The 24,404-nt window shown below is 40.1% G+C and overlaps 2 protein-coding genes across 3 annotated transcripts in view; both read left to right on the top strand.

Moving 5' to 3' along the window:
- The first annotated feature begins 1,807 nt into the window (after positions 1 to 1,807).
- Positions 1,808 to 10,748, top strand: LOC130909665 (galactose-specific lectin nattectin-like). Of its 2 annotated transcripts, none has more exons than XM_057826406.1 (7): positions 1,808 to 2,092; positions 2,190 to 2,252; positions 4,450 to 4,471; positions 5,993 to 6,075; positions 6,169 to 6,297; positions 6,386 to 6,488; positions 10,454 to 10,748. In XM_057826406.1, exons 1-7 carry the CDS (start codon positions 1,880 to 1,882, stop codon positions 10,600 to 10,602), a joined length of 762 nt encoding a protein of 253 aa, XP_057682389.1. In that variant the 5' UTR covers positions 1,808 to 1,879; the 3' UTR covers positions 10,603 to 10,748. The 2 variants fall into 2 exon arrangements, with proteins under 2 accessions (XP_057682389.1, XP_057682390.1); XM_057826407.1 differs by lacking the exon at positions 4,450 to 4,471 and adding an exon at positions 2,465 to 2,486.
- A 2,890-nt stretch (positions 10,749 to 13,638) lies between these two features.
- The window catches only part of pemt (phosphatidylethanolamine N-methyltransferase), a 64,201-nt gene continuing 53,435 nt past the window's right edge, over positions 13,639 to 24,404 (top strand). The window contains exons 1-2 of the mRNA XM_057826507.1: positions 13,639 to 13,922; positions 18,568 to 18,675. Coding sequence (XP_057682490.1) covers positions 18,568 to 18,675 — 108 coding nt within the window. The 5' untranslated portion in view covers positions 13,639 to 13,922. The remainder of the gene's footprint in view (positions 13,923 to 18,567; positions 18,676 to 24,404) is intronic.

The following is a 24,404-nucleotide window of genomic DNA, read 5'->3' as shown; positions in this document are numbered from 1 at the left end:
CCCCCTTCTCCCTTGGCAGCAATAACTTCAACCAGATGCGTCCTGTAACTGCAGATCAGTTTGGCACTTTGATCAGGACTAATCTTGGACCATTCTTCTCTACAAAACTGCTGTTGTTCAGTCAGATTCCTGGGATGTCTGGCATGAAAAAAATTTGGTTCTAGGACATTTGGTTTGAGCGCAATCCTCAAACTTAGTTAAAAAAAGTCATTTAAGCCTTTTGACAGTGAGATCTACGCGATTCGGCCGAGAAATGTAATTTTGATGTTAACTCCCAAACCGCTGCGCAGAAGTCAACCAAACTTCACCCAATAGTGTTTTGTATCACAATCTAGTAGTTACATTTGGAAATTTGGTTCTAGGACATTTGGTTTGAGCGCAATCCTTAAACGTAGTTAAAAAAAAGTCATTTAAGCCTTTTGACAGTGAGATCTATGCAATTCGGCCGAGAAATGTAATTTTGATGTTAACTCTAGCATCTTGATGGGGTTCAAATCTGGACTTTGACTTGGCCACTCCAGAAAGTGTATTTTGTTCTTCTAAAGTTGATTTACTTCTGTGTTTTGGATCATTGTCTCCTTGCAGCAGCCATCCCATTTTTAGCCTCAACTGTCTGACGGACAACCTCAGCTTTTCCTGCAAAACTTTTGAATTAATTCTTCCATTATTGATGATTGCAAGTTGTCCAGGCCCTGAGGAAGCAAAACAGCCCCAAATCATGATGCTCCCTCCACCATGCTTCAGGGTGGGAATGAGGTGTTGATGTTGGTGAGCTGTTCTGTTTTTTCTCCACACATGAGATTGTGTGTTACTCCCAAACAATTCCACTTTGGTTTCATCAGTCCACAAAATATTTTGCCAAAACTTCTGTGGAGTGTCCAAGTGCCTTTTTGCTATCATTAAACAAGCAACATTTTTTTTCTTTTTAGACAGCAGTGGCTTCCTCTGTGGAGGCCTCCGATAAACACCATTCTTGGCCTTAATTTTAAATATAGTTGATGTGTGCACAGAGATATTGGACTGTGCCAGTGATTTCTGTGAGTCTTTAGCACTCTGGGGTTCTTTTTTACCTCTCTGAGTATTCTGCACTGAACTCAACTTTGGTGGACGGCCACTCCTTGGGAGACAAGCAACAGTGCCAACCTTTCTGCATTTGTAGACAACTTCTCTGACTGTCAATTAATTAAAATCCAGACTTTTAGAGATGGTTTTGTATCGTTTCCCAGCTTTATACAAATCAACAATGCTTGATCGCAGGTCTTCAGACAGCTCTTTTGACCGAGCCATGATGCACACAGACAATGCTTCTCATCAAGACAATTCTTACCAGGTGTGTGTTTTATAGCGGGCAGGGCAGCTTTGAACCACTCGTCGGTGATTGGGCACACGCTAGACTTAAATTGTTAGGTAAAAATTGGTTTCAATTGCTCTTTAAGTCTATTTAGGTAGAGGGTTTACTTACTTATTTTTCCCCTTCTGTCCTTGTTTGCATACTATCCTTATTAAAATATGAAAACCTATAAATGTTTGGGTGGTTTTAGTTAAAGCAGACACTGTCTTTTCATCTGTGTGATTTGATGATGAGTTTTTAAAAATTAAAACTATATTAAAACAAACTAATAAATTGTTAAAAAAAAAAAAAAAAAAAAAAAAAAAAAGGACAAATTGAAATAAGAGTGGCACAAGTATATTTTTCTCTGGGAATTTTATCCAATTGTTTTGTTTTGTTGTAGAAATCTCTTGTGACCTCGCATAGCTTAACTGTCTGTCTTCCATAGACTGCACTACACGTCTGATTCATCTTTAACCGTGAGGGGCTTGAAGCGATCAAATGATAATGGGCATGTAAACTGTATGTAAACAAAAATCATACCACAATATGGTGCCCCTAAGACAACGTGGGGCCCAACACACACTGCATTGTCCGCTTGTAGGAGGCGGCAGCTCTGATTACACAATTACCTTTACAGTAATTATTGTGGAAACTGGCCCGTTGTGTCACATGACTGTGGCATTATCACTGATCCATTCAACTCAAAAGACCGGCGATCGCGCCTCGTCGTCTTCTGCGGCAAACCTCACCACTGCAGAGGTAACTTTCCTCAACTTAACAACCCACATTTCAAACTCATTCTTTAAGCTATTGCCCTCTCTTTCATGATAATTGTCAACTATTTTTCATTGCGCAGATGGCATTTGCTATGCGCGTGTTGTTCCTTTGTTGTGCAATCAGCGGGCTGTTGACTGGAGCTGTAAGTCACCATCTCACTTGCTGACATGTATAACAAATTAGGGGTGCACCGATGGATCGACGTTTGTGTGACTATTTTTGATTGTTGAAAAGCAAAAAGTTACAAACCTGTGCAGCACTTGAACCCGTGATATAATGTGGAGGAATGTATGATTGGTTCATCCCTGATATAAGTACAATATATTTGATTTTTAACTATGTGCGTCTTTATAGGAGTCTCAGCATAATTGGAAAGGTTGGTATCTACAATGGGGAAAATAAGTATTTGAACACCCTGCTATTTTGCAAGTTCCCCTACTTGGAAATGATGGGCGTGTTTGAAATTTCCATGGTAGGTGCTTGTCCATTGTGAGAGACAATCGAAAAAAACCAAAAATCTAGCTGCCACCTGCTGTCAACACTTATAGTCCAACATGCCTCCTAGCATGCATTGCAGCGCTGCAGATGTAAATAACAATTAAAATTGATGTTCTCTGGTAATTATTTCTTCAGTTACTGTTCCGCTTGTTTCATCAATTTTTAGTTACGGTATTTGGTAACACTTTATTTGACAGTGGCGCCATAAGACTATCATTAGACAATCATAATTATGACATAACACTATCATGAGCATTAATGAATGCTTATAACAGATGTCATTTAGTGTTATCTGGCAAATTATCTCACTTTTGAATGGATGTTAAAGATCTAAGCTGGAAATAATGGAGTTAGTGACATAATTTGCCGGATGACACTTAATGACATAAGCATTCAGTAATGCCCACGGTAGGGTCATGTCATATTTATGACGGTCTTATGACGGCCTTATGACAAATGAAGTGTTACCTATTAACCCAAATAAATCAACAAATAAGCCGCGCTGGACTATAAGCCGCAGGATTCAATATGACGGAAAAAAGTAGCGGCTTATAGTCCGAAAATTACACGCACTGGACTATAAGCCGCAGGATTCAAAATGACAGAAAAAAGAAGCGGCTTTTAGTCCGAAAATTACGGAACTTAAACAGGGAATGCAGGAACAAAAGGGCTTAGTCGTAGATATCGACACACTGGGATTGACCTCGACAATGACGCAACAAGGAGTGAAAAGAAACTGGGAGCTTATATACGCACACACAGACAAGGGGTAACAAGACAACGAGGAACAGGTGGGTGACACAGGAGGATGCAGGTTGGAGGATACACTAGGAGCAGGCACAACAGGTGAAATCAATGGGCAATCACAAGGACAAGTCACACTAGGAGAAAAAAAAAACTAACAGAAATAACAGTGTATAATTTTTTAACAATTTATTTGTATTATACGGCTGCAAATAAGTATTTGAACACCTGAAAAATCAATGTTAATATTTGGCAGAGTATCCTTTGATTACAATTACAGAGGTCAAACATTTCCTGTAGCTTTTAACCAGGTTTGCACTGACTGCAGCAGGGATTTTGCACCACTGCTCCACACAGATCCTCTCTAGATCAGTCAGGTTTCTGGGCTGTCACTGTGAAACACAGAGTTTGAGCTTCCTCCAAAGATTTTCTTTGGGTTTAGGTCTGGAGACCGGCTAGGCCCCTCCTGAACATTGATGTGCTTTATACAAAGCCACATCTTGGTTATTCTGGCTGTCTGCTTCGGGCCATTGTCATGTTGGAAGACCCAATCACAACCCATTTTCAATGCTCTAACTGAGGAAAGGAGGTTATTCCCCAAAATCTCACAATACATGGCGCTGCTCATCCTGTCCTTAATACAGTGCAGTCGTCTAGTCCCATAGGCAGAAAAACACCCCCAAATAATGATGCTAGAAGCCCCATGCTTCACAGTAGGGATGGTGTTCTTGGGATGGTACTCAATATCAGTCTTCCTCCAAACACTATGAGTGGAATTAAGACTAAAAAGTTACATTTTGATCTCAAATGACTTTCTCCAATGACTCCTCTAGATCATCAAAATGGTCATTGGTAAACTTAAAACTGGTCACATGTCAATCAGCGGGACGTTGGAGCTGTAAGTCACGATCTCACTTGCTGACATATATAACAAATTAGGGGTGCACCGATGGATCGACGTTTGTGTGACTATTTTTGATTGTAGAAAAACAAAAAGTGACAAACCTGTCATACAATGTGTAGAAATGTGTGATTGGTGCATCCCTGATATAAGTACAATATATTTGATTTTAACTACTGTATGTGTCTCTTTATAGGATTGTCAGGATAATTGGAAAGGTTGGTATCTACAGTGAGGAAAATAAGTTTTTGAACACCCTGCGATTTTGTAAGTTCTCCCACTTAGAAATAATGGGCAGGTTTGAAATTTTCATGGTAGGTGCGTGTCCAATGGGAAAGACAAGCTTTAAAAAAATCCAGAAATTGCAGTGTACAGTATTTGAACACCTGAGAAAATCAATGTCAATATTTGGTAGAGTAGCCTTTGATTAAAATTACTGAGGTCAAACGTTTCCTGTCTTTTTTCACCGGGTTTGCATAGACTGCAGCAGGGGTTTTGCACCACTGCTTCACACAGATCTTCTCGAGATCAGTCGGGTTTCTAGGCTGTCACTGAGCAACACAGAGTTTGAGCTTCCTATTCCTAAGATTTCTATTGGGTTTAGGTCTGGAGTCTAGCTAGGCCCCTCCAGAACCTTGATATGCTTAATACAAAGCCACTCCGTAGTTATTGTGGCTGGCTGTTTTTGTTCCCCAAAATCTCACAATATGTTGTTCTGGTCATCCTCTCCTTGATACAGTGATACAGTGCAGTATCAAGTCCTATATGCAGATAAACACCCCCAAAGCATGATGCTACCACCTCCATGCTTCACAGTAGGGATGGTGCTCTTGGGATGGTACTAAACATTCTTCTTCCTCCAAACACAATGAGTGGAATTAAGTACCATTTTGATCTCATATGACCACATGACTTTCTCCTATGACTTCTCTAGATCATTAAAATGGCCACTGGCAAACTTAAAACGGGCCTGGACATGTGCTGATTGAAGCAGGGGAACCTTCCTTGCCATGCATGATTTTAAACCATGATGCCTTTGTGTATTACCAACAGTACAACTTGGAAATGGTGGTCTCAGCTCCTTTCAGGTCATTGAACAGCTCCTCCTGCGTAGTTCTTGGCTGAATCCTCACCATTCTTAGGATCATTGAGACCCTACGAGGTAAATCTTGAATGGAGGCCCAGTCCGTGGGAGATTGACAGTCATGTTCAGCTTCTTCCATTTTGCTCCAACGGTGGATCTTATATCACCAAGCTGCTCGGCAATTGCCCCGTAACTCTGTCCAGCCTTGCAGAGGTCTAAAATTCTGTGTCTGTTGTCTTTGTACAGCTCTTTGGTCTTGACCATGGTAGGAAAATGGAGTCTTCCTGATTGTATGGGGTGGACAGGTAAAAAATGAAGACTCGAAAAGTCCACCTCCACTTATTTGTTGGACTTTTTAAAGGTAACTAATAGGTCTTTGAGGCTTACAATTCTAACTAATACACAGGTGTTCAAATACTTATTTGCAGAAGTATAATACAAATAAATTGTTAAAAAAATCATACACTGTGATTTCCGGATTGCATTTTCTTGAGATTGTCTCTCACAGTGGACAAGCACCCTACCATGAAAATTTCAAACCCGCCCATCATTTCTAAGTGGGAGAACTTGCAAAATGGCATTATTTTTCTCTCCGTAGCCTATGTCTCAAAGACAGATTTTTTTCCCCTTAATGAAAACAACAAATATGTTGCAGACAAATGTCCTAAAGGATGGATTCAATTGCACAATCGCTGTTACATCTACCAAAATCGTGAAAGGACTTTTGCAGATGCAGAGGTATGGAAGACTTCAACACAGTCGTAGTACTGCTATATGGTGGTCTGTCGATTGAACACGTGAGTTCACAGTTTTTCGCCGACTTTCTTTCAGAGAGTCTGCAAGAGTATTGGTGGGAATCTGGTCTCCATCCACAACGCCTTGGAAAATGCACTTGTTCTTGAGCTGATACGGCCCAGTGGAAATCATAGCGTCTGGATCGGACTCAGCGATCCAATTCTGGTGAAGCTTTTGGCCAGTACAAAGTTGGAATGAAATCACATCAATTGCATTAAGGGAAAAAAAGGACTCATTTAATACTCTCTTCCAGGATAACGATTTCCTCTGGACTGATGGCACTACGGTGGATTTCGCTAATTTTGGTACCATGGGTCTTGATAATGCGGGCAATTGTGTTCAGATTGCTGAAATGGGTATGTAAAACCAAATATCAGTTTAAAGTAAATACACTGCTGGCCAAAAGTTTTGGCACCCCTGCAATTGTGTCATATAATGCTCAATTTCTCACAGAAAATGATTGCAATTACAAATGCTTTGGTAGTTGTCAGGGAAATTCAATTTTGAACTCCAAGACAAGTGTCAACTCGATAGCTCGATGAGAAATGAATCAGACCAACCAAAGATTGCCAGCTTTGAAGGCTTTATGAACAAGAGCTCTCGGGTACAGACGCGGAGCCACGCGCAAAGCGTCCTCACTGCATATGGACAAAAGAGAAATGCAGGGCATCCTTCTATTTATGGGTTGACATCACAGAAACAAACCCGAAACTTACTATAGCATGAATAAAATTCTCTCACAGTAGTCATATCTTCATTTATTTTGCTTGCAATGAAAAAACAAAAAAGAGAATGGGGAAATTGTTTTAATCATGATCATTTTACACAAAACTCCAAAAATGGTCCGGCACCCTCAGCCTAATACTTGGTAGCACAACCTTTAGACAAAATAACTGCGAACAACTGCTTCAGATATCCATCAATGAGTTTCTGACAATGCTCTGCTGTAATTTTAGACCATTCTCTTTTGGCCAACTGCTCCAGGACTCTGAGATTTGAAGATCTCTCCACAGGTGTTCTTTGGGATTCAGGTCTGGAATCATTGCTGGCCACTTTAGAAGTCTCCAGTGCCTTCTCTCAAACCATTTTTAAGTGCTTTTTGAAGTGTGTTTTGGGTCATTGTCCTACTGGAAGACCCATGACCTCTGAGGGAGACCCAGCTTTCTCACATGATGCTGCAAAATTTGATGATAGTCTTCAGACTTCATAATGCCATGCACACGGTCAAGCAGTCCAGTCCCAGAGGCAGCAAAGCAACCCCAAAACATCGGGGAAATTCCGCCATGTTTGACTGTTGGGACCGTGTTCTTTTCTTTGAAGGCCTCGTTTTTTTTTTCCTGTGAACTTTATGTTGATGGCTTTTCCCAAAAAGCTCTACGTTTGTCTCTTCTGACTAGAGAAAATTCTTCCAAAAGGTTTTTGGCTTTCTCAGGTAAGTTTTGGCAAACTCCAGCCTGGCTTTTTTATGTCTCTGGGTCAGAAGTTGGGTTTTCTTGGGTATCCTACCATGGAGTCCCTTTTCATTCAGAAGCCAACGGATAGTACGGGTTGACACTGTTGTACCCTCGGACTGCAGGACAGCTTGAACTTGTCTGGATGATAGTCGAGGTTCTTTATCCACCATCTGCACAATTTCTCTTCAATTTTTCTTTTCCGTCCACATCTAGCGAGGCTAGCCACAGTGCCATGGGCTTTACACTTATTGATGGCACTGCGCATGGTAGACACAGGAACATTCAGATCTTTGGAGATGGACTTGTAGCCTTGAGATTGCCCATCCTTCCTCACAATTTTGGTTTTCAAGTCCTCAGACAGTTCTTTGGTCTTTTTTTCCTTTCACAGGTAAGTTTTGGGAAACTCAAGCCTAGCTTTTTTTTCTCTTTGTCTCTAAGTCAGAAGTGGGGTTTTCTTGGGTATCGTACCATGGAGTCCCTTTTCATTCAGACGCCAATGGATAGTACGGGTTGACACTGTTGTACCCTCGGACTGCAGGACAGCTTGAACTTGTCTTGATGATAGTTGAGGTTCTTTATCCACCATCTGCACAATTTCTCATCAATTTTTATTTTCCGTCCACATCTAGGGAGGCTAGCCACAGTGCCGTGGGCTTTACACTTATTGATGGCACTGCGCATGGTAGACACAGGAACATTCAAGTCTTTGGAGATGGACTTGTAGCCTTGAGATTGCCCATCCTTTCTCCCAATTTTGCTTTTCAAGTCCTCAGACAGTTCTTTGGTCTTTTTTTCCTTTCACAGGTAAGTTTTGGGAAACTCAAGCCTAGCTTTTTTGTCTCTTTGTCTCTGAGTCAGAAGTGGGGCTTTCTTGGGTATCGTACCATGGAGTCCCTTTTCATTCAGACGCCAATGGATAGTACGGGTTGACACTGTTGTGCCCTCGGACTGCAGGACAGCTTGAACTTGTCTTGATGATAGTTGAGGTTCTTTATCCACCATCCGCACAATCTCTCATCAATTTTTATTTTCCGTCCACATCTAGGGAGGCTAGCCACAGTGCCGTGGGCTTTACACTTATTGATGGCACTGCGCATGGTAGACACAGGAACATTCAAGTCTTTGGAGATGGACTTGTAGCCTTGAGATTGCCCATCCTTTCTCCCAATTTTGCTTTTCAAGTCCTCAGACAGTTCTTTGGTCTTTTTTTCCTTTCACAGGTAAGTTTTGGGAAACTCAAGCCTAGCTTTTTTGTCTCTTTGTCTCTGAGTCAGAAGTGGGGCTTTCTTGGGTATCGTACCATGGAGTCCCTTTTCATTCAGACGCCAATGGATAGTACGGGTTGACACTGTTGTGCCCTCGGACTGCAGGACAGCTTGAACTTGTCTTGATGATAGTTGAGGTTCTTTATCCACCATCCGCACAATCTCTCATCAATTTTTATTTTCCGTCCACATCTAGGGAGGCTAGCCACAGTGCCGTGGGCTTTACACTTATTGATGGCACTGCGCATGGTAGACACAGGAACATTCAAGTCTTTGGAGATGGACTTGTAGCCTTGAGATTGCCCATCCTTTCTCCCAATTTTGCTTTTCAAGTCCTCAGACAGTTCTTTGGTCTTTTTTTCCTTTCACAGGTAAGTTTTGGGAAACTCAAGCCTAGCTTTTTTGTCTCTTTGTCTCTGAGTCAGAAGTGGGGCTTTCTTGGGTATCGTACCATGGAGTCCCTTTTCATTCAGACGCCAATGGATAGTACGGGTTGACACTGTTGTGCCCTCGGACTGCAGGACAGCTTGAACTTGTCTTGATGATAGTTGAGGTTCTTTATCCACCATCCGCACAATCTCTCATCAATTTTTATTTTCCGTCCACATCTAGGGAGGCTAGCCACAGTGCCGTGGGCTTTACACTTATTGATGGCACTGCGCATGGTAGACACAGGAACATTAAAGTCTTTGGAGATGGACTTGTAGCCTTGAGATTGCCCATCCTTTCTCACAATTTTGCTTTTCAAGTCCTCAGACAGTTCTTTGGTCTTTTTTTCCTTTCACAGGTAAGTTTTGGGAAACTCAAGCCTAGCTTTTTTGTCTCTTTGTCTCTGAGTCAGAAGTGGGGCTTTCTTGGGTATCGTACCATGGAGTCCCTTTTCATTCAGACGCCAATGGATAGTACGGGTTGACACTGTTGTGCCCTCGGACTGCAGGACAGCTTGAACTTGTCTTGATGATAGTTGAGGTTCTTTATCCACCATCCGCACAATCTCTCGTCAATTTTTATTTTCCGTCCACATCTAGGGAGGCTAGCCACAGTGCCGTGGGCTTTACACTTATTGATGGCACTGCACATGGTAGACACAGGAACATTCAGGTCTTTGGAGATGGACTTGTAGCCTTGAGATTGCCCATCCTTTCTCACAATTTTGCTTTTCAAGTCCTCAGACAGTTCTTTGGTCTTCTTTCTTTTCTCCATGCTCAATGTGGTACACACACGGACACAGGACAGAGGTTGAGTCAACTTTAATCCATTTTAACTGGCTGCAAGTGTGATTTAGTTATTTCCACCACCTGTTATGTGCCACCGGTAAGTAACAGGTGCTGTTAATTACACAAATTAGAGAAGCATCACATGATTAGTCAAAGTGTGCTAATACTTTTGTCTGGCCTAATTTGGAGTTTTTTATAAAATGATCATGATTTAATTTTTTTCCCCTATTGTCTTTTGTGTTTTTTCATTGCGAGCAAAGTAAATGAAGATGTTACTACCAAAGCATTTGTAATTGCAATCATTTACTGGGAGAAATTCAGCATTATCTGACAGAATACTTTTGGCCAGCAGTGAACAACTTTGTTATATGTATGTGTCTTCCAGATGGATTTTGGCAGAACGAGCTCTGCGATGACAGAGCCCCATATGTTTGCGTTCAAGATGGGAACTGTTACGGCCGCAACGGGGCTTTTGGCCACGGCAAGGTCAACGTCAAGCGGCAGGGCTGGCACGATTTACCCTATGGCCGTTAATCATTCTACTGTCACAAAGGAGCTCCTACACTAACAAATGTTTCCAGGCAAATTTGTGCTGACTTCGTGCGTACGCACCCTTAAGTGACTCTTTGCCACGTGAATATATTTGTATTTTGTGAGTGCTCTGCAAATAAATATGGAAAAGTCACTGATCAGCTTATATTTTAGTCATTTGCAATGCTGATTTGTTAAATTTTGTTGACTACACATAAGATTTATTGTGCTCTGTTACTTAGTTTGTTCATAGACTTTATAATATATTGACGTGACACATTCGCCATTCACTGCGTCGCGCCTTCCCGAAGGGGGCCGTTCAACACTCCGCTTCATTTATTAGCAGTCGGTCACATGATCTAATGCCGGATTTAGGTTGATAAAGTACGAAAGCTTTACTGCATACAAACAGGAAGGGCTGTCTCTGGAGTGATATGTTCGAGGATTCAAGGTAATTATAATATTTTTCGTAGCATGCATGCATTTTGAAACGTTGTGAAAAAAATCAATGGGAGAAATTAGCTGCTACAGCATTGGCATTATACTTTGCAATATTTACGTAAAATAACTGCTAACTGCCCGTTTTTTTGCTTTTAACCAAGAATCGAGACTTTTTTACATCCATATCTGTAAAAAATTCAGGGATTTAATCATTTATTCACAAAAATTTTCAACAGATAATCACTGTTTACATCAGGCAGCCACTAGCTTCATTCATTAACAGACTAGCATTGTACTTTGACATATTTACGTAAAATATATGCTAACCGCAAGTTTGTTTTTCTTGCGTTCAACCAAGAATTGAGACTTTTTTCCGTCCATAACTATAAAGAATTTAGGGACTTAAGCATTTATTCACAGGAATTTTCAACAGAAAAAGCTCTGTTTACATATGGCGGCTGCTAATTTGCTTCCTGGCCAATTTGCTTACTGACTAGCATCAAAGTTTGCAATATTTACGTAAAATAAATGCTAAGTGAATGTTTTTTGTTGTTGCTTTTAACCAAGAATCGAGACTTTTTTCCGTCCAAATCTATCAGGAATTCAGGGATTTTAGCATTTATTTACAAGAATTTTCAACAGAAAAAGTTCTGTTTACATATAGCGGCTGCTAATTTGCTTACTGACTAGCATCATAGTTTGCAATATTTACGTAAAATAAATGCTATGTGCATGTTTTTTTGTTGTTGCTTTTAACCAAGAATCGAGACTGTTTTACATCCATTTCTATAAAGAATTCAGGGATTTAAGCATTTATTCACAAGAATTTTCACGGGAAATGCTCTGTTTACATATGGCGGCCGCAACATTGACTGACAGACTAGCATCGTACTTCCACATATTTACGTGAAATAAATGCTAACTGCAAGTTTGTTTTTCTTGCGTTCAACCAAGAATTGAGACTTTTTTTCCCGTCCATATCTAGGGACTTAAGCATTTATTCACAAGAATTTAACAGAAAAAGCTCTGTTTACATGTGGCGGCCGCTAATTTGCTTACTCACTAGCATCATAGTTTGCAATATTTATAGAAAATAAATGCTAACTGCATGTTTTTTGTTTGTTTTTTTTGCTTTTAACTTGGGCTGCAGCTATCGATTATTTTAGTAGTCGATTAATCGATGAACTAGTCAGTTCGAATAATCGAGTAATCGGATAAGGAACATGAAAAATTAAAATACCTGAGCTCAGCATCAAATAGTATAAAATGAGGATAATAAATGAGGATCTATGTACAACAAAAGAACAATTGGCTAACTTACATAGCAAAAGTCCGCTAGCTTAAATGCTATAAATTGCAAAGTTTTTTTTTTTGTTTTCAACCAAGAATTGAGACTTTTTTCCGTCCATATCTATAAAGAATTCAGGGACTTAAGCAATTATTCACAAGAATTTAACAGAAAAAGCTCTGTTTACATTTGGCGGCCGCTAATTTGCTTACTGACTAGCATCATAGTTCGCAATATTTAAGTAAATAAATGCTAACTGCATGTTTTTTTTTTTTGCTTTTAACTAGGGCTGCAGCTATCGATTATTTTAGTAGTCGATTAATCAATGAACTAGTCAGTTCGAATTATCGAGTAATCGGATAAGGAACATGAAAATTTAAAATACCTGAGCTCAGCCTCAAACAGTATAAAATGAGGATAATAAATGATTATCTATGTACAACAAAATAACAATTAGCTAACTTACATAGCAAAAGTCCGCTAGCTTAAATGCTATAAAATGCTAAGGTTTTTTTTTTTTTTTTTTTTTTTTTTTTTTTACAATGCTCATAACAAATGGTTCAGACACATTTTCCTACAAAAAACAGCAAAATATACCTACAAACTAAATTACGAATGCATTACAAAAATACATTAGCGCAAACAAAAACTTAGCTTATGTTGGTCTTAACAGGGAGCAGCTGGATTCACCCATGTGATATCAGGCAGACCAGAGTGCAGTGTATCCACCCAAATCAACAAAACTAAATGCAAACACTTTCAAAATAAACCATTACAACGGCACTTTAATCAAAGGAATACTCGAAGCAGCAAAATTTGATTTGAATCTTTTTTTTTTTTGTAATGGATTACTCGAGTTCATCGATTAATCATTGCAGCACTACTTTTAACCAAGAATCGAGACTGTTTTACGTCCATATCTATAAAGAATTCAGGAATTTAAGCATTTATTCACAACAATTTTTAACGGAAAAAAAGCTCTTTATGTTTCCACTCGGTCAGCTTTGACGGAGCTAGGCCCCCTATGAATCGGCCCCGCGCCCCGTCAATACATTATGAAGTCTATGGTTTGTTTATCATCAGGTTGGAATGTTTTTTTTACTTGGTGCTGTTATTTTTTAGATGCATTCAAAATATTAGCATTATAATCAGGGTTTTACATAATGGTTGATATAGTTTTACATATATTGTCCTGTAAATTGTCTTAGTTATTTTGGTGTATGTTTTTTTTCTTTAACATCAAAACAAACTCCTTCTTATTGGAACTACAAATTTTGCTTCCAGGGAGTTGTAGATGAGAACGACTCCATTTCCCAGGGTGCAAAGCAAGCTGGGTGAAAAGCTACTGGACACGTAGCCTATATTACTGAGTGAACGCTGCTCAGTTTAACCGATGTTTTGTGATGATTTCGCTTGGGTTTGTGCACTTTTTTAGATAAATTGCACCCACGCATACATCATATATGGTGTGGAATTATTGTTAACTGCGTGTAAATGACGAGCAGTCCAGTCGGCAGCGTGATCATCAGTCCTGGAGAAAATAACAACGTCGGTTGACTGCTGCGGAGGCCTCGGTAACGTCGACTACTCCAAGGTAAATTCAAAGAGTTACACGCTTGATTTACACTGGTAATGCTCAACTGGGGATAGAGAAAATGCTCAGTTGTGCCGTTTCACAGCCTCTTATATCGGCTACTTACTTACGTCCCATGACAGCCGGAAACCAGTTGGTAGGCTTTGTCGTGTCAAAATAAAACTACGATTTTCTTCAATGACGCAAACTCACGATTTCACTAGAAATATGCACTTTATATATAGTGTAGATCATAATATGAATACTCGGTAAAATAAAATGGACAATGGGTTTCGAATCGCACAGAAACAGGCGTAAGTCTCACAACTACCGGTTAACCTTTCACAATAAAGCACCTTTTTCTTAAAAATTTAATAAATGCCATCGCCTTTTATTGAAGATCGGGGATGTTGCTAGTAAAGTTAAAGTGCCTACGACAGGATAAAAAAAAAAAAGTCTTAAATAGCATTATTATGTGAATTACAATCATATTTTGAGACGATTCGATTATATACAACAATTGGGCAAAGCGCAGATGACTAGAAATTAGTCTTTTATCTGCCGTTTTCCCACGTTTACCCTACCCACCGACGTCACAAAACCACGTGCTCGCTGTATGGTTCCGCCCACTTGTCCGTCATTTTGTCTCTGTATTAGCATTGGTTTCAATTGATCGAGGAATTTAAAATGCATTTCATGGAAGACCCGGTGCTTTCTGATGCCGTAAACTCACTGGATGTGTTGCATAAAAGGCGTTATGTGGAAAAGCTTCGTTCTATACAGTCGCCAGATCCATATTTGATGCCCAAATCGATGTTTTTCGACCCACTGTCTTCGCCCTGTCTGCCAGACATCTGCTACGCGGATATTTACAATTATCTTGTCCACACAAAATCAGCCTATTCTCACGAAAACTTGAAAAACTTCAAGAGCTTGGAGGCTTATAAATACTTCGTTGCTGGTTGGGTGAAACAGGTCCTCGTCCACGAAAATTCGGCAGGAATCTATCTTGTGCTTGGAAAGGTGAGTTACGAAATTTTCAATTCAAAATCTTTTGTTATAGCTAACATCCACTGTCAAGTCTAATGTATTTCATGTCGTTTGTCAATGGAGTTAAGGCTTTTAATGTTTATTTGGTTTAGCGATAGCACTCTCACTACATACATACGTGTATGATGTCGGCGATTAGCCTAGCAATGATCTTAATTGTGGTTATTTGTCAGCCCAAAACCCTCTAAGTATATCTTAAATGCATCTTACCGGATATAAAATGACTACTACATAGTCTGTGGTGATTTTTTTGGTGCCCAGTTTTCACGTCGAATTGCAGCCGTCCATTTCGCTTTCCTCTTTGGATCCCTCGGAATACGGTAAAACTTCAAGTCTCTCCTTCCATCTTCTCTGTTAGTGCAACCAACAGCGACACACGCCTTCACCATTTTGATTATTAATGTTAAGGAGCAGAAAAACACGCCGTAAATAGGAGGAATGTACGTAGCCGTAACAGGTTAACACTATGTTTTGACGGACAATTGGGCGGTACCATTCAGGAGAGCGGAGTTGTGACGTCACGTGGGTAGGGTCTATAGACCCTACTCACGTGACGTCACAGCCACGCCCCCGTGCCATGTTGTCCGGATACTAGTCATGTTAATGCATTAGCGCTTCGTAAATTCCTCATATTATGGCGTGTTTTTCTGCTCGTTAACATTAATAATCAAAATGGTGAAGTCGTGTGTGGCGGTCGGTTGCAAAAACAGAGAAGATAGACGGAGAGACTTGAATTTTTACCGTATTCCGAGAGACCCGAAGAGGAGACCGAGATTGACTGCTGCAATTCGACGAGAAAACGGGCTCCAAACGACTACCACAGATTACGTAGTAGTCATTTTATATCTGGTAAGATGCATTTAATATATATTTAGAGGGTTTTGGGCTGAGAACCACAATTAAGATCATTGCTAGGCTAATCTCCGACAACATACACTCAGACGTTGTGAATGAACTACCTGAAAATATATAATTATAAGGGGATAATCAGACAGTTGTCATACAATTAATTTACAATTTCACTATTGAGGTCAAAAGCCAAATAATAAATTCAACTAGGGACAATCTGGAGTAGTGCTATCGCACTTCATATTTATTACGTATTATATATGTATACAGTGAGAGTGCTATCGCTAAACCATATAAACATTAAAAGCCCTAGCTCCATTGACAAATGATATGAAATACATTAGACTTGACAGTGGATGTTAGCAAGAACAAAAGATTTTGAATTGGAAATTTCGTAACTCACCTTCCGAGCACAAGATTCCTGCCTAATTTTCGTGTACGAGGACCTGTTTCACCCAACCAGCAACGTAGCATTTATAAGCCTCCAAGCTCTTAAAGTTTTTCAAACTTTCGTGAGAATAGGCTGATTTTGTGTGGACAAGATAGTTGTAAATATCAGGATATCAGATGTCAGGCGAAGCCAGCGGGTCGAAAAACATCGATTTAGGCATCAAATACGGATCTGGCGAATGGATAAACTGAAGCTTTTCCACGTAACGCCTTTTATGCAACGGATCCAATGAGTTTACAGCGTCAGATAACACCGGGGCTTCCATGAATTGCTCTATAACTTGCTCGACTAATTGAAAACAATGAGAATAGGTCTGAAAAAGAGGTACAATATGGCGGCCGGAAACAGCGACACGCCCATTTTGTGACGTAGGTGAGTAGGGTCTATAGGGCTCTAGCGTCCCCAACAGGAGGATGACGTCGACAGCGTCATGGTTTCATCTGATTTAGAATTCAGCCCATTGAGGAGGAATTATTCAAAACCAGGAAAAAGAGGCAAGACAGCCGCAAAATGCCATTGTTTCAGTCTCTTTATTCCAGTAATTTTACAGGATATTCTTACAGGATATTCTTTTTATCAAAGTGCTTTTCCCCAATTGCTAAATAAATGGTATAGTCATGACAAATAACAGTCTTGTCCTAAATGGAATATGAAATATTAGAAATATAGTGGGGCAAATAGATATTTAGTCAACCACTAACACACATTGTTGCTGGTATTTTGGCCCATTCCTCCATGCAGATCTCCTCTAATTCAATTCAATTCAATTTTATTTGTATAGCCCTAAATCACAACAGATGTCTCAAAGGGCTTTGCAGAGGCACTATGATACACAATTAGAAATGAAGCAACAAAGATGAATAGATACAGTTCAAGTCCTGGGTATCCCTCTAGAGCAGTGACGTTTTGGGGCTGTCGTTGGGCAACACGGACTTTAAACTCCCTCTGCAGATTTTTATGGGGTTGAGACCTGGAGACCGGCTAGGCCACTCCAGGACCTTGAAATACTTCTTACGAAGCCACTCCTTTGTTGCCCTGGCTGTGTGTTTGGGATCATTGTCATGCTGAAAGACCCAGCCAGGTCTCATCTTCAATGCCCTTGCTGATGGAAGGAGATTTTTACTCAAAATCTCTCGATACATGGCCCCATTCAGTCTTTTACACGGATCAGTCGTGCTGGTCCCTTTACAGAAAAACAGCCCCAAAGCATGATGTTTCCACCCCCATGCTTCACAGTGGGTATGGTGCAATTCAGTATTCTTTTTCCTCCAAACAAGAGAACCTGTGTTTCTACCAAAAAGTTCTATTTTGGTTTCATCTGACCATAACACATTCTCCCAGTCCTCTTCTGGATCATCCAAATGCTCTCTAGCAAACTGCAGACGGGCCCGGACGCGTACTTTCTTCAGCAGGGGGACACGTCTGGCAGTGCGGGATTTGAGTCCCTGGTGGCGCATTGTGTTACTGATAGTAGCCTTTGTCACTGTGGTCCCAGCTCTCTGTAGGTCATTCACTAGGTCCCCCCGTGTGGTTCTGGAATTTTTGCTCCCCGTTCTTGTTATAATTTTGACGCCACGGGGTGAGGAGGGAGTTGAAAGTCCATGTTGCCCAACGACAGCCCCAAAACATCACTACTCTAGAGGAGATCTGCATGGTGGAATGGGCCAAAATACCAGCAACAGTGTGTGAAAAGCTTGTGAAGAGTTACAGAAAACGTTTGGCCTCCGTTATTGCCAACAAAGGGTACATAACAAAGTATTGAGATGAAATTTTGGTATAGACCAAATACTTATTTTCCAACATAAATTCTTTAAAAATCAAACAATGTGATTTTTTTGGGGGGTTTTCCTCATTCTGTCTCTCATGGTTGAGGTTTACCCATGTTGACAATTACAGGCCTCTCTAATATTTTCAAGTGGGAGAACTTGCACAATTAGTGGTTGACTAAATACTTGTTTGCCCCACTGTATTATAAAAGATTTATTTTTGAATTTGGGGGGCTTGGAACAGATTAGGGCATTCACATGGAGAAAGCATCTCTAACCACAGAATTTTCGGGTTACGAAACTACTTCCAGCACCAATTAATTTTGCGAGTAGAGGTACCACTGTATTCAAGAGAAACAAGAGCTGAGTTCATTAGAAGATTAGATTATGAGAAGATTTCATTGCAACACTTCTATAAATAGTTACAGCAACATTCTTGTACAGAAATGAGTGTCTTTTTGAACTCCTTGGCCGCCACTATCAACAATAGACATCCAATTTGTTTAAACTGGGCTTTGAACGTTCATGTTCGGCCTTTCGCTCCTTTCAGATGGACTTCAAGGTGTTTGAGGAAGTCTTAAAACACGTCAACTTTAAGGACACCAACTTCCACATTGCTGTTTGCGCAATTGTTTTCAACCCGCTTTTCTGGAACTTGGTAAGTACTCCTAATTAGATTTACGATCTTGCGCTGGGCGCACCTGATATGCATCAGTGGGAAGTAACAAGTTACATTTACCTCGTTTTTTATTTTTTTTTTGGATATTTGTATTTTTTTCAAGTGGGCAACTATTCAAAAGTTAAGACACGATAACCCTCATTGTTTTCCACTGATCCCGATAGATGTCCAATCCATTTTGAAGGGGAGGGACAGGATTGTTCGATGGCTGCCAACCCCCAAGTCGAATTGGATTAGACGTCTATCGCCGTCAATGGCAGTGAATGAGTTAATCGCAAAAATGTCTGACAAAAAAAAAAGGAAAAAAAAAGACAACATCCCCTGATCAAAGTGGCAGGTCAAAATATATATCAAGTGACAATTACAACTACAAATTGCAATTTCTGGAGAAATTATGATGGGGCTTTTACTGTGGTCATTTCCTGATGATTTGGGGACATTTCGGGGACATGTCCTGTTGCATAGCTGTCAATGGCAAAGGTTTTTCTGCCATTGAAAATGAAGGCAAAAATTGACCTATAGTCATGTGAAAAAATTAGGACACCCCATGAAATATTCAGTTCTTTATTAACTCATTTGCTCCTAAAAACGTATAAATATGTTCTATTTTTTAATTGTTTCAGTGTCCCAAAGACTTCTTTTAGTTTTTTGTTTTGTTTTTTGTTTTTCAAAAAAGACATCTCTGAGTCGTGATTTAATTTAGCTCTAAAGCACAGAGCTAAAAATCCATTTTAAAGCAATAAAACTGTCCACTGGAGGGCAGTAGCGAATTTGGTAAGACCCGCAACCCGATTCAACGGCAACGAACAGCCAACCGGCCGCCGGCGGAAGATGACCGAATGGATGCCAAGCGGCGGACGACCGAGCAGAACGACCGGGACCACTAGTGCAGCGCACGATGCCTTTGAGTCCGTGCAGCTAGCGAGCAGAGCCTACAGGGACTCATAAAAATCCATCTTTATGAGACAGGCGGCGATGAGGGAAAAGTTTACAACAACGTCATCTCTCAGTTAGTTATGTGTAAATAAATTGTTACTTTGCTATCAAAAGCTCTATTTGTCTTGTTGTTTATGTTATTTTGTAAAAGGAAAACATTATTCAGATGTTTGGGATGTAACTAAAGCAAAAAATAGCTGTGTTAAAGTCAAAGTTATGTTTGAGATGTATGCGTTTACAAAAAGCTCAATTTCTCTGTTTTTTCATCAGAAATTGGAAAATTGCTCAAACTAAGCTATTTTCAAATGCTGATTTCTAAAGAATGGAAAAAGATATGAACTGACTTTTTTTCCTGCTGAAAGAAGAGAGTCTTTCTTTTGGTGGGTTCTATGTTTATATAGCAATAAAACAGAATTTTCTGTGGGCCTTGCAAAATCAGTCAAAATCCAGTAAAACGGCCGGGAGCGAAGGGGGTTTCACCGGTGAAAATGGCTGGGAGTCATTTCTGCCAAAAGGGGTAACACTAGTTATTAGGTGGTTGGGTGTCCTAACTTTTTCCTCAGTTAGAATATGCGTTTTTGTTGATAAATTTGGTTAATGAGTAAAACAATATTAATTTTTGTTGTTTACCTGCAATTAAATCACTTTCTTTTCCAGGGATAAAGAAAAACAAGATCAGATATTGATATGTGACCATTTCTTAATAAAGAACTGAATATTTCATTGGGTGTCCTAATTTTTTCACATGACTGCACATGGCCGTCAATGGCATGGATGTGTATGGCTTTCACAGGCATTGACTAACTCAGGCGCCAGTTTAATGTCAATGGGCTGTCATAGTAAATGGTCAAAAATCAGAAGGACCTACAGTGCCCCCCATAATTATTGGCACCCCTGGTTAAGTTGTGTTTTTTAGCTTCTAATAATTTTTTTTTTTTAATTCAAATAATATGGGACCTTAATGGAAAAAAAGAGAAAAATCCAACCTTCAATACAAGTGCATTTATTCAGTGGGGAAAAAATCCCACATAAAGAAATATTTATTTAACATCAAATAATGTGTGTCACAATTATTAGCACCCCTGGTGTTAATACTTTGTACAACCCCCTTTTGCCAACAAAACAAGGTCTGGGGACTGAGATGGCCATGGGAGGAGCTTGATTTTGTGTCTGGGGAACCATTTCTGTGTAGATTTGGCCATATGTTTAGGGTCATTGTCTTGCTGAAAGACCCAGTGACGACCCATCTTCAGCTTTCGGGCAGAGGGCAACAGATTTGGATTTCAAATGTCCTGGTATTTCAAAGCATTCATGATGTCATGCACCCTAACAAGGTTCCCAGGGCCTTTGGAAGCGAAACAGCCCCACAGCATCACTGACCCACCCCCATACTTCACAGTGGGTATGAGGTGCTTTTCAGCATGTGCATCTTTCGTGGCATGCCAGACCCACTTAGAGTGTTTGTTGCCAAAAAGCTCAATCTTGGTCTCATCTGACCAAAGCACACGGCTTCAACTGGGACTATATGCTTTCCTGCCATTGAAAATGAATGAGAAATTTGGACGTACATTGCTGTCAATGGCATCCCATCAGAAATGAATGGGACAGTTTTTGGCGAATTTTGGGGTAACCGTAAATTTAATTTAAATTTTATTAAATTTAATTTAAATTTTATTAAATTTTATATGTGTAAATAATACGATTTGGTCAAAAATTGTAGGATTTTTTTGTGGGGGGGGGGGGGGGGGGGTCATTCGAAAAATTCCCTGCATCGCGCCAAAATTCCAGTCATTTAGATATTTGAACAGTGACGGTCGGTCAAACAGTTTGGGCTGTGCGGCACGAGAAGAAAAAATTTTACTATCTGGGCCTTCGCCTTTCAAAGCCCCATCTAATAAATGATTTGTGTCAACTATTCATGACTGAAAGTGTAAAACATACATTTTAATGATTTCATGTAAGCGACAAATTGATTCATTTTACAGTCAAATTCATTCCACACTTGGAAACTATCTCTGCTGATAAGCAAAATTGAAACAATCTGGCACACAGTACTCTTAATGGTACTTTTTGTCCCCTCGGTTATAAGTCATGATACATTCATATTCATTCACGTAAATACAGTGGGGAGAACAAACTGTAGTTTTCTGGAATGAGACATGCACAATACTGTTGGAGAAGTTTTGGAAATGACTGAAACCAGCATGGTGAAACCACCGTACCTTTAACCCAAAGTCCAATAGGGTATGCTCCAGCTCCCCTGTGACCCAAACGTGGACAGGCAACAAAAAGGATGGTGTTTAATAATTCAAATCCTAAATAATTGAACCATTACGTTAAACAGGGGTGCCCAAGTCCGGTCCTCGAGAGCCCCTATCCAGCTTGTTTTCCATGTCTCCCTCCTTTAACACACCTGAATCAAATGATCAGCTCATCAGTAAGCCCTGCAGCAGCCTGATAATGATCCTGATTATTTGAGTCAGGTGTGTTGGAGGAGGGAGAAATGGAATACAAGCTGGATAGGGGCCCTCGACGACTGGACTTGAGCACCCCTGACGTAAAAAGTCAACCAAGATAGCAATTTTCTGAAATGTGTGACACACCTACTACCAGATGACCCTTGGAGACCTCTGTTGCATAGGTGTCAAATGTAAGATATTATAGCTAATTCATAATGTACAAACAAAATCCTTTGCTTTTATTTGGCACTGGTGCTGTAAAACCGCAGACTAGTGTGAAAATCAACAGGAAGTCACCTGGAAATTCCCGAAAAATCAACAGGAAATCATCCAAAATGTACGGGAAGTACAGGTATTCCCCGGGTTACAAACATGTTCTGTTCCCATGATGGCGACGTAACCCGAATTTCTGCCTAAATCGGAATGAACCTTTTAAGTACCCCTAAATACCCTCTAAATCTCAAAATAACTATCCAAAAACAGGAGTCGTGATTGCACTGTGCTCGCCAAGACGATGGCGCTAAGTCCCAGCTAGACAGCGAGCTAAGCGCCAAAACACGCTGCGATAAGTGAAAGACCGCAAAGTAGCGCCCCCCCCCTCGCAAAAAAAAAAAATTGCCGAGTGACCTGAATCTGTGAATTTTTTTATTATTTTTGTGTGTGTGTGTGTGTGTGTGTGTTCAATGTATTTATTCAGATTTAGCTTTGGAAAGAGATACAGATAATACATTTTTCCCCAAAAATGTATTTAAAAAAAACAAAAACAAAAAAATGTAATAAATGGTTTTTAAGCACTTCAAATGGAATAATAATGATAAGTTTTAAAATATGTTACCGTCTCACCGAATGATTTTTAAACAAGAATAAAGTAGAAAAATGCTTGTCTTTATTAACCCCTTGGCTTGTGTTAGAAATCAGCCCACATTTTTTAGCTAGTGAATTCATTTTAATCTGTAAATTAACTCGGCCTGAAAAATAGTAAACTTTTGCAGTATATTGTTTACTGGTCAAGATTGACCAAAAGTACCATTGATTTTTTTGTATACGAAAATCTGAAAAAAGTACAATTCTGACCCCTACACAATACGAGGGTTAAATGCTTCATTGAGTGAGTCCACTCAAATCCGCTCAAGTTGTTCACATAAGCGCAATGAGTTGCCACAGCAACTGTTTAACAAGTTAAACGATGATTGGCGCTTAGATGTTTTGGCTTCCTGGTATCGCTTGCAAGATCAAACGGTAACGTCTGTCAGTCATCATTAACTTTAATAAGCAACTCCAGTGCACTGCCTGAAAAAAATATTCGTGATGGTTTCAAGCATGAAGGAGCGAGGGATCACTGGAGTCCGGCCCAGGTGAGCTCTAACTGCAAAGCGATTTTAAAGCGAGTTTGACTCCTTTATTTCCAAAGCAGGTCTTTCCCTTGTTGTGACCCCTGAAGAAGTGGTTGGCTTTAGTAGAACAAATAGATGCGTGCTTGTCTCCGAGCCCATATGTGGTCATGACGCTGATCCAGAAGGCGGCATATTAAGCATCACCTGATCTACCACCTGCATATGAAATTTGTCGGTCATCAGGGCTACAATGCCGAGTGACCTAGATCCGTGAGTGCAAACTCATGAACTCATTCGGTACCTGCTGCAACTAGTCAAAAGGAGGAACATCTGCAGCTTGCCCCCAATGACAAAAAACATTTTCCCCAATACAGTTCACTGACATGTACATGAACTCTCACAAAATACTTGTGAGACAGCGAGAATTAAAAGTGGTATTTGCCATGTGGCAAAATGGATTTTGCCATGTGGCTTTTTTTTTGTTTGTTTTGCACATGTGGCATTTTTTTGCCATGTGGCAAAATGGATTTTGCCATGTGGCATTGTTCTGGTATGTGGCAAAATGGATTTTGGTTTAAAATGAATGGAAAATTTGGACGTCCATAGCTGTCAATTGCATAGCCTCATTTGGATGCCAGTTGAATGTCAATGCGCTGTAACGGTAAGCGTATGGTCAAAAATCACAGCCACACGTTTTTCTGCCATTTAATATGAATGGAAAATTTGGACGTGCATAGCTCTCAATGGCATGAACGTGCATGGCCTGCAAAAATGCAATATACCCGGCCCCAAAAAATGCCACATACCAAAAAAAAAAAAAATGCTGCAAACCAAAATCCATTTTGCCACATACCAAAAAAATGCCACATCTCAAAATACATTTTGCCACGTGACAAAAAATGTTTACATGTCAAAATACATTTTCCACATGGCAAAAAAAATGCCACATAGCGAAATCGTTTTTTCCACATGGCAAAAA

Source organism: Corythoichthys intestinalis, chromosome 21, assembly GCF_030265065.1.
Source record: "Corythoichthys intestinalis isolate RoL2023-P3 chromosome 21, ASM3026506v1, whole genome shotgun sequence".
NCBI lineage: Eukaryota > Metazoa > Chordata > Actinopteri > Syngnathiformes > Syngnathidae > Corythoichthys > Corythoichthys intestinalis.
This window is presented reverse-complemented; position numbering and strand designations above follow the sequence as displayed.

Excerpts from the sequence above, each read along its gene's own strand:
- LOC130909665 (XM_057826406.1), top strand. The coding sequence starts at position 1,880 with ATGGTGCCCCTAAGACAACGTGGGGCCCAACACACACTGCATTGTCCG. Across the intron at positions 2,253-4,449 it reads GCGGGCTGTTGACTGGAGCT|GATTGTCAGGATAATTGGAA; the intron begins GTAAGTCACCAT and ends GTCTCTTTATAG. Across the intron at positions 4,472-5,992 it reads TTGTCAGGATAATTGGAAAG|ACAAATGTCCTAAAGGATGG; the intron begins GTTGGTATCTAC and ends AATATGTTGCAG.